Here is a 10,461-nt window from a genome sequence, read left to right on the forward strand (position 1 = left end):
GTCGCTCGGTCTACGCACGCGCAACGCAAGGAGTGACTGCTGGGAACAGTAGTTTTACAAAGTGATGCGAATCGTGCCGTAAATTGAGTAAATTGTCAATTTAACCGTCGTAGACCTGGACGGATCTCCCGTCTTATTCGCAACGGGGCGGTTTAAACCTGGTCACAACCTTCACAGGTCATGTGAGCAGCTGCTTTACTGGAGTGAAAACCTGCAGCCACATTGGACCTTCTCAGATGGGCAGCTCTGCTGTGGACAGGACACCACATCCAACATTAATATTAGTTCAGGTTTTGTAAGACACATCATGTTCTTTATATTCAGATTCCTTTATTGATCCCAAGGGGAAATTGCAGAATATATATATATATATATATATATATATATATATGCATAAGACATAACTCTAACCCTAACCCTAGATATAAATATACTGGCATCAGCAAAGAACAGGAAACAGAAACGCTGTCCAACTGGCCAAGACACTTTCACCTAATGGTAAGCACTAACACTGTACTAACTACCACACATCCCAAATAGAATAACACAATCAACACGTATACACGGCCTTAAGCAATAACGTATTTACAATAAATGTAACTGTGAACGCCATGCTTCCCAACAGCTCCCTTGCATGGTCGCTCTGCATGACCATAGTTCCAGCGCATCAGACATAGGATGCCAGTACCAACAGTGAGACGTGAGGTCCCTGTGACCTTGTAATGTCTGAGCTGAGGCCCTGGGGCAATATCCAATTTTCTGTCGTTACTTATACTCATACTTACTCCCAGTTCAGGTAACGGCCCCTCGCTGAATGCTCAGAAAGTCTATTTTGTGTTAAAGAGCCACATCATGGAAAACAGAATTTTCCTCACATTTGGGAAATAAAGACTTTGATCTGGTATGTAAACACTGATAGAGTAAAACAAAAAAATGACAATTCACTCCCCAGTCCTTTCATTCTCATATATAGAAACTGAGCTGCAAAAACAGCCCGTTTAGAGCTCCCTGTTTTTGTGACGTCACGAAAACCATTACATTTTCCTACAGTACCTCGACGTATTCAGCTGTCAGCAGTTCAGCGTGTCTGTTCACGCTGAAGTTAAGAGAGTTTCGGCCTGGACTTTGTTTTGAATGAGGCGCAGTAAAGAGCAACAAATCAGAACAGAGTGCGTTTACATACATCAGTCTCAAAGTAATGAAATTACTGTCTGTTTAATTCTAAGCGTTAAAGACAGTTTGGAAAGTGGTGATGTTAAATTAACGACTGTTTTAGTACATAAAGCAACGCCACATAGATACCATAAATTGACCATTGGGGAAAAAATACAAGAAAAATGTACTATAAAGCATCTTTACTCTCTCTTCGCCACAAAAGTGGAGAAAATACATTTCCCACAAATCTCCACGGTACTGAACAAAGCTATGATTGGTCCGTGAGCTTGGTACCCAGACTTCCCGCCGCTGTAAGTACGCGTAGAGAGAGAGCATCCAGCTAACCGCATCGCTCAATGTAAGTCACCGTAAATTCAGCTGATAGCGAACAGCACTAAATGCATTTTTGGAGACCACATTTTTGTGTTTTAAGGTGCAGATTTCGAGAGGGAATCCAGAGGGTTATCTGTACGATAACAAAGGCGTTTGAGAGTCTTTTATCCGAGGCCTCGCTGCGGACGTTTGAGCTAGTTTTGAGCTAGCTCGCTCGACAAGTTGCTTTGTGTGCCCCGAGTTTAACGCCGCATCAAGCTGATTTGCTAATGAACGGTTTAATAATGGATACGAAAATGAGCACAAAGTCACTGGCGGGCTTTCGCGATTAGATATTGTCTGCACTTTGAGACCCCCAGCCGTGTTAAACACCGTGTCCTTTAGTTTAATCTACCTGTGTAGCTGCCGTTGAGGCTGCAGTGCAAGATGGGCCCGAACGTCTGGTCTGATCCCCAGGTGTTCGATCCCTCAGCAGGCTGGTCAGGAACTGCCAGTCATTTGTTCGTTCTTAGTGCTTAGGTCAGCCACTGTCGAGGAGACCGCTCCTGCTACCTTTGGGCAGGGGTGCTTCATTCTTGTTGACATTGGCCTTTGGTGGAAAGTCTGTGCCAAGTCAAGACTGGACTGCGTCCACTCTGTTTGGCACATCAACCCTGTTGGTCGGACGCAGTAGTTTAGAGTTGGCCAATAAATGTGCAGTATTTATTGTTCTCGAGATAATTTATGTCCCAATATGATTTTCTGAGTATATTATGGATATTCCCAGTATATAATCTAATATAAAAACAACTTCCCAGCTGCATGTTTGATTACAGTGACAGGATAATGAGTCCTGTGTGATTGGGATTAGTGCAGCCCAGTATGTGAAATATTAAGATAAAAACACGAGCCATACAGTCAGATTGGGTTCCATACAAATCATCTGACACTATTTCAACTTTAGCATTTTATTTAAATGTTTTGTACTTAACTGAACACTTAAACGTCTTTAAGTATCACATTATGTTTTGCCATTTGGCCAAGCTCTACGATAGATCATCTGTTGCTGTTTGTATTGGCCTCTAGTCCGTCATCAGTGGTCACAGGAAGCTGTTGGATGGATAATTCTGGTTGGTGGATTATTCTCAGTCCAGCAGTGACACTAAAGCACAACACGCGCTAAAACACCATCACCACCACGTCACTACAGTGCTGAGAATGAGCCACCACCCAAATAATGCCTGCTCTGTGGGGGTCCTGACCATTAAAGAACAGGGTAAATGAGGCTAATGAAGTATGTGCAGAAACAGATGAGCTACACTCCAATTGTAGAACTACAAAGTGCATCTGTGTGGTAGGTGGAGCTCATAACATGGAACGTAAGTGTAGATGCAAGGTAGTTGTGTTTTATTTAAGTGTGCATTTTGTTTAAAAGAATAACGGCAGGTTGACTCAGAACTCCATCTGCATACAGTGTCCTTTAGAACCCCTAAGCCAAAGATAAGCTCTTGCTCTGCTTCAGGTGGAAGCGATATGGAGGCAAGAGCAAAAGACATGAGTGGCCATGCTCAGATGAACGTTGCTCTCTGAAAGCTATAAAATAAGCTTTTCTGAAAAGTAATAATTTACAGATTAGAAATCCATGTGTTCATGAACAGTAGGCCATGTGGTTAGGTGGGCTTTCTTTGCAGAGAATCAGTGTAGTTGGGTGAAGTTCTGAGACATGCACCTGTCACAACAAATCTTTTGATTAGACGTTAACTGTAGAACCTCAAAAGGCATCGCACCAACTCCTCTAAGATTATAGCAGTAGGGCTGCATGAAAAATGGGCCAAGTACCAGCGTTGTGATTACATTATGCATTACTATAGCAACAGACTTTGTCAAATGTCCAAAAGGAATTGATGATTAAAGTGGCATGATTAAATACTGGCCTGCAATAGTACTACATTAGGCACTACTGTTCAGTACTATTTTCAATAATGTAAAATAAGCTTCACCCCTTCACAATAAGCTGACACCCTCATATTTGAGGGGGGAAAAAAAACAATTACCAAATCTGTCAAATAGCTACTTGCAGTAATTTTGTGACAAGAAGTTTGTATACATTGAAAAGTACAGTATTATGTAAAAATATATATTTTAAAACCTTGTCACTTATGACTTATTTCTTGTTCCCAAAATACAACCCCAATTCCAATGAAGTTGGGACGTTGTGTAATACATAAATAAAAACTGAATACGATGATTTGCCAATCCTTTTCAACCTACATTCAATTGAAGACACTACAAAGACAAGATATTTAATGTTCAAACGGATAAACTTTATTGTTTTTTGAGAATATTCACTCATTTTGAATTTGATGCCTACAACACGTTCCAAAGAAGTTGGGACAGGGGCAACAAAAGACTGGGAAAGTTGAGGAATGCTCAAAAAACACCATTCCAAACATTCCACAGGTGAACAGGTTAATTGGAAACAGGTGAGTGTCATGATTGGGTATAAAGGGAGCATCCCTGAAAGGCTCAGTCGTTCACAAGCAAGGATGAGGCGAGGTTCACCACTTTGTGAACAACAGTTTAAGAACAATGTCTCTCAACATGTAATTGCAAGGAATTTAGGGATTTCATCATTTACAGTCCATAATATCATCAAAAGACACAGAGAATCTGGAGAAATCTCTGCAAGTAAGCGGCAAGGCAGAAAACCAACATTGAATGCCCGTGACCTTCGATCCCTCAGGCGTCACTGCATTAAAAACTGACATCATTCTGTAATGGATATTCCCACATGGGCTCAGGAACACTTCAGAAAACCACTGTCAGTGAACACAGTTCGTCGCTCCATCTACAAGTGCAAGTTAAAACTCTGCCATGCAAAGCGAAAGCCATATATCAACAACACCCAGAAACGCCGCCGGCTTCTCTGGGCCCGAGCTCATCCGAGATGGACTGACGCAAAGTGGAAAAGTGTCCTGTGGTCTGACGAGTCCACATTTCAAACTGTGTTTAGAAATCATGGACGTCGTGTCCTCCGGGCCAAAGAGGAAAAGGACTGTCCGGATTGTTATCAGTGCAAAGTTCAAAAGCCAGCATCTCTGATGGTGTGGGGGTGTGTTAGTGCCCATGGCATGGGTCACTTGCACATCTGTGAAGGCACCATTAATGCTGAAAGGTACATCCAGGTTTTGGAGCAACATATGCTGCCATACAAGCAACGTCTTCTTCTGGGACGTCCTGCTTATTTCAGCAAGACAATGCCAAGCCACATTCTGCACGTGTTACAACAGCATGGCTTCGTAGTAAAAGAGTGCAGGTACTAGACTGGCCTGCCTGCAGTCCAGACCTGTCTCCCATTGAAAATGTGTGGCACATTATGAAGCGCAAAATACGACAACGGAGACCCCGGACTGTTGAACAACTGAGGTTGCACATCAAGCAAGAATGGGAAAGAATTCCACCTACAAAGCTTCAACAATTAGTGTCCCACAGTTCCCAGTTCTTACTGAGTGTTGTTAAAAGTAAATGTGATGTAACTCAGTGGTAAACATGTCCCTGTCCCAACTTATTTGGAACGTGTTGCAGGCATCAAATTCAAAATGAGTGAATATTTGCAAAAAACAATAAAGTTTATCCGTTTGAACATTAAATATCTTTGTAGTACATTCAATTGAATATAGGTTGAAAAGGATTTGCAAATCATCATATTCTGTTTTTATTTATGTTTTATACAACGTCCCAACTTCATTGTAGTTTGGGTTGTACTTTCAGTTGTCAATAAATTGTTTTATTTACGTGATTTTATGTCTGATTTGTACCATTATAGTATGCACTGTATAAGTTATTAATAATTGTTATTCAATATTATGGCAAGCTTTTGAAGTGGTGTGTATGTACACCAATCTACAGTACTGTGCAAAAATTCTTAGGTACCAAAGCCATTTATCTTGGTAATAATTGTGTTTTTGTAGGTAAAAAGACCATCAATGTTTAGAATAAATGCAAATAAACATGAAAGTACAGTAAAAATCAGTAAAAACATATTTTTATTATATCTTGTGAGCTAGTTTGTTGCCAGATTTATACTCAACATGCCCAGACATCACATAGATGTGTTAAATTCTAGCAACTGCACACTTGATTTAACATCATTTTGAGTAGGCAAACCAGGTGTTGGATGATAACTGCAATTAATACTAATTTTATTATTTCATTTATTTGTTGAATCACAAGAATACCCTGACACTTCCACAAAAAATGTGCATGTACAACTGATTTATGAACTGTTTAGTATTTCAATGCCGATACTGCAATAATGACAAGCATTGTGCAGCCCTATATGACAGTAAGGAGTTCAGTCGCAGTGTTTGGGTGTCATGTGGGGCAGAGAGTAATGTAGTTTCTCTGATTGTCATGAGGGGGCAGTGTTAGATCACATTTTGTGGTAACAGTCTTGACGTTGTCTTCCCCAGCATGCCTAAATCAAAAGAAGTGTTGTCCTCCACGTCTAGCAGTGATTCTGACAGCGAAGCAGAAACAAAGGTATGATCATTAATATGTTTTAAGTACCAGAAATTACAGTCTATTATTGGATACAGAACTTGCCTGTTGGATACGCCCAAAACTTGTTGGGCTGTTTTTTTGTTTGTTTGTTTGTTGAGATAATTGGCACTCACTCAAATGTGGTGACTTTTTTTCCACCTATGTTTAAGCTTGTATGTAACAAAGCCCCTACTCATGAGTCTAAATGGCACAATTTATCACATGTCACAGGCCAAGAGAAAGAAGCCGAGTGCCCCAGAGAAGCCTGCTAAAAAGCAGAAGAGTGGAGAGACCTCCAAACCCAGCAGCTCCTCTAAGAGTGATCGGAGTAATGATGATAACATGTTCCAGGTTGGGAACATATCTAAGATATTCATGCTTGCTAACGCTTTGTGCTTTAGATTGGTATGCTGTACATAAAGTGTAGTCTTTAGCTGGAAGTGCAACAGGGAGCAGTCTCTGGTGCATAGACAGAAGGCTGCTGTGAGATGTTTAGACAGTGGACATTTAAGCTGCTTGTATGTTTGACAAACTACTGTCTGTCCCAGAACATCTACTATTCCAGTATTTGCAGCTTGTTTCAGACGAATAGTACAAGCCACGTGAATAAGTTTGAGATGATTCAAGTTGGTGTTTGAAGTTTAATAATAATGGTGTGCGGAAGTATCCAGACACCCTTCTAACTAGTCCGTTCAGCTTATATAATTTCCTTAGAAAAGCACTGTCAAGAGATTGGGGAAACTCTGACTAGAGGGGTATAAAGCCTCCCTGCATTGTTCTGTGGCGCAGTGGCACTGCGCTCTCTGAAATGATGGCGCTCCATTAAATGCTACAAGAGCAGAGGAGTTGTGTTTGTGATCCAAAAGTCATCGTCCAGCATTGGTTTGAATCTGAATGCAATCAAATAATCATAGCAATGGTTGAACATCTTGTGTAAAGCCTTCCCAGAAGAGTAGAGGATGTCACTGCAGTAAAAGGGGGCCAAAGTCCGTATTAATACCCTTTATTTCAGAAGAGGCACTGGATGAGCATGTGTCTACAAACTTTTGCTCATTGGCAGTAACTAAACTCAGCCTATTCATTCACTCCCTCTAATACTTTTTAACTTCTAGGTAAAAGCCATTCAAAATTGACATGTTAATACAGTAATGCATATTAATGACTACTTGGTGAAGGTTTGTTTTGTTACATCAAAGAAAATCAAAAATGCCAGCACAGTGAGAAAAGAAGTACTGCAAAAATACAGCAACAATTAAAGAAAGGAAAAAAAAAATTATATATATATATATATATTTGCAGAACATGTTTAGTAGCTAAAAAGTGTGGTATTATCATGGTGTGGTATTATCATATATCTCACTACCACTAAACCCGGCTGATAATCCTCATTTATGAATGAGAAAATCTGTTAAATCTGTTACCACAAGATTATTTGCACCTAACGTGTCGGTAAATCTTGCAGTGCATGAGTCTTCCCTATTGTGTACAACCCCCACACCATGTTTCAGGACAAGGTACTTTCAAAGACTTGCAAGTCCTTAAAGATTACTTAAAAATATCTCTTAAAGCACTAAAGGAATAGTTCAGCACCAAAATGTAGTCAGTCTGCCAAAATATTTTTCAGGTTTAATGAATAAAGTTTTCAGTTTTGCACTGGAGATGGAGATGATGTCGTCCACACATCAAATTTGATATTTCTACATTTTTTTATTTATCTTTGCAAGAATAGGGAGTAGAAATGTGGTTCAAACACTTCCTGAATTTCTAGTCTGTCTTTACGGTTCCCTCTCATCGTGAGATTGTAGGCGACTCACATCCGGAGTTACAGTATGAGGGTTCAGAAAAGTCATCTGGGTCTGGCTAGTGGACATCATTAAGGATTTATCCATCACGTTGGAAACCCTTCATTGAATTGACAGCTGCTGAAGTTGCTGCAGCAGGTTTGGAAAGTAACAATGAAGATAACAGAGCATTTTGACATTAAACATATGGGTATCATTATATGCAAATGCCTTTAAAGGCGAGTTTAAGAAGATATGCAAAAACTAGCCTTAGATCCAGGGTTCATGTAGGTAACAAGTAATGGCAGCTTATGACCACCAGTTAGGTTTGTGGAAACTTCATGTATAAATTACACGCTTGCCCCAAACCACATCCTTGACTTAAGTAAACTGGATTATACTTGCCTAAGTGGTTTCTGACACTGTATTACATCCTGATGTCTACAAAAAACAAGGAAAGTATGGACAAAATCCATGTTTCAAGGTGGCTGCTACGACTCTTTTTAGTTGCAGTGTACTTCTGTCCACATTATCTACATCAGCTTTTGTGCAAAACTAAAGAAGGAAACTTCTGACAGCAGTCATGTCTTGGCTGTTTGACTGCATTTGGAGTACAATGAAATTAGATTTTTCAGTGTACTGTTGTTTTAAGAACAGAAGTTCATAATTAACGTTATAATAGCTAATGTTGTACAGTAGTTAACACTTCTAAACACTTGCTGTATCATATGCTGTATTCATTATTTAGAACAGTTATGATGCTTGAGCCTAATTGACAGCTCTGTTTCAGATTGGGAAGTTGCGGTACGTTAGTGTCAGAGATTTCAAAGGAAAAGTTTTGATTGACATTCGAGAATACTGGATGGACCAAGCCGGTGAAATGAAGCCTGGTAAAAAAGGTAATTATCAAACCTGCTTTGCCTTGTTTTGCAAAGATGAAAAGATGGAACCTTTTGCTTTACTTAACAATGATGGTGAAACTTGGAAAGTATCATAGACCACCCTTTATTTGTTTAATTTCCAGCCAAAATGACCGTAAGGTACAATTTATTAATTTCCAGGAGATATTTCTGGGTAGATGAGATACAAGATAACCCACTTATATAAAGATGGGAAACGTCAAAGGAAAGTAAGTGGGAAAAACTTTTCAAAACTGGAATTAATATATATAAAATAATATATAATAATATATAAAATATATTAAAAGATACAGAGAAAATGAGGCTCCTATCAGCCGTGCAAGATCTGCTAGACCACCAAATCTGTCACCATCAGATAAACAGTACTTAAAGCCTTCATCTTTGAGAGAGAGGAGAAAACCAAGCTCCTCTTACTTCAGATCTTAGGAGAAAACCAAGCTCCTCTTACTTCAGATCTTAGGAGAAAACCAAGCTCCTCTTACTTCAGATCTGAAAACAATCCACAGGTGTTTCTGTCCATCCTTCCAATGTGAGAACTCAGTGGTATGTGTCTGAGAGGATTTGCAGCTGTCATGACGCCCTTACTGAGAAAAGGAAACTCTGAAAAAGAAGAAAATGTGCAAATCTCGACACAGTGGACTGACCACCCCAGAGTCCAGACCTCAGCATGATTGAATGTGTTTGGGATTGCTTGGATTGTGAGAAGTAGAAAACGCAGCCAACTTCTAAGACTAAACTGTGGAGGTGTGGAAAAATATCCCTGCAGATTTCTTAGAAACTTGAAGGCAAGTCTCCGGAAAAACAAAGGTGAAGTGTGGACACATTGAATACTGAAAAATGTGATGTATTAAGATTAACAAGGCCTCTGTGGAATTTACTATTAAATATACATTTTACTTTTTCCTGAGGTTTAAAAAATGAATTATCCTTCCTAACTGGCCTTTTTAACTGGACGTTAAACAAATGGAGGGTGGTCTCTGACCTCTGCAACTTTCATTTGCATAAGATGTACTCCAATTTTAACATTTTAGAGTAAAATTTTCTTTCTGGAATGTTTTACTTGTCTCTTCAACTAATTTGCTTCATCAGTTGTATTGTAATCTTTTTCAGGTATCGCATTGAACCCAGAACAGTGGAACCAGCTGAAGGAACAAATTTCAGACATTGATGATGCAATAAGACGAGCGTAAGATCTGTCTGTGTATGTCAGTGGGAGGGTTGGGCTGGGTCGGGCATGGCAAAGTGTTTTTAGAATCCCATATTCTGGCATCTGGGCACTTTGTAAAACACAGATTTTCTTGTTTTTTTTCTGCTTGTTATGTGGTTGCAGTTTAGTTGAGGAGTGTTTTTGTTTGGTGTATTGCTGTCCAGAACTCAGAACTGCTGTTTGATGTTTGTAATGGATGACTGTAAGTCTGGGTGAGCATTGTTTTGAGAATAAAATTGCTACAAAGGTTTTTTTTTTTTTCTTTTTTTTTTCTTGGTGCACGTAATAAAGGCCACAAAGGCTGCTCGAGTGGTTTCCACAGTGACATATGTTTGTCATATTTTGGTTTGGAGCCTCTCCATCGCATGTCAGTTTGCATATGCACTAGAGAATCGGCACCTACTAGCCTGGCTTCGAATGAATGAATCTCAGATGCGAGAAGGGGGAGTTTTTCATTGTGCACTTTGAGGACAGCCTTTTCATGTCAAAGCAACAGAATGCTTTTAACGTTTAACAGCCCGGTGAAAAAGGACGACCTAAACTG

At 39.7% G+C, this 10,461-nt stretch overlaps 1 protein-coding gene across 1 annotated transcript; it reads left to right on the forward strand.

Moving 5' to 3' along the window:
* The first annotated feature begins 1,427 nt into the window (after positions 1–1,427).
* On the forward strand, positions 1,428–10,167 carry sub1b (SUB1 regulator of transcription b). Its single transcript, XM_017716088.2, has 5 exons — positions 1,428–1,513; positions 5,940–6,009; positions 6,241–6,360; positions 8,581–8,689; positions 9,821–10,167. The coding sequence occupies exons 2-5, from the start codon at positions 5,941–5,943 to the stop codon at positions 9,898–9,900; spliced, it is 378 nt and encodes a 125-aa protein (XP_017571577.1). The 5' UTR covers positions 1,428–1,513; position 5,940; the 3' UTR covers positions 9,901–10,167.
* The last annotated feature ends 294 nt before the right edge of the window (positions 10,168–10,461 follow it).

The sequence above is a fragment of the Pygocentrus nattereri genome, chromosome 20 (assembly GCF_015220715.1).
Source record: "Pygocentrus nattereri isolate fPygNat1 chromosome 20, fPygNat1.pri, whole genome shotgun sequence".
Lineage (NCBI taxonomy): Eukaryota > Metazoa > Chordata > Actinopteri > Characiformes > Serrasalmidae > Pygocentrus > Pygocentrus nattereri.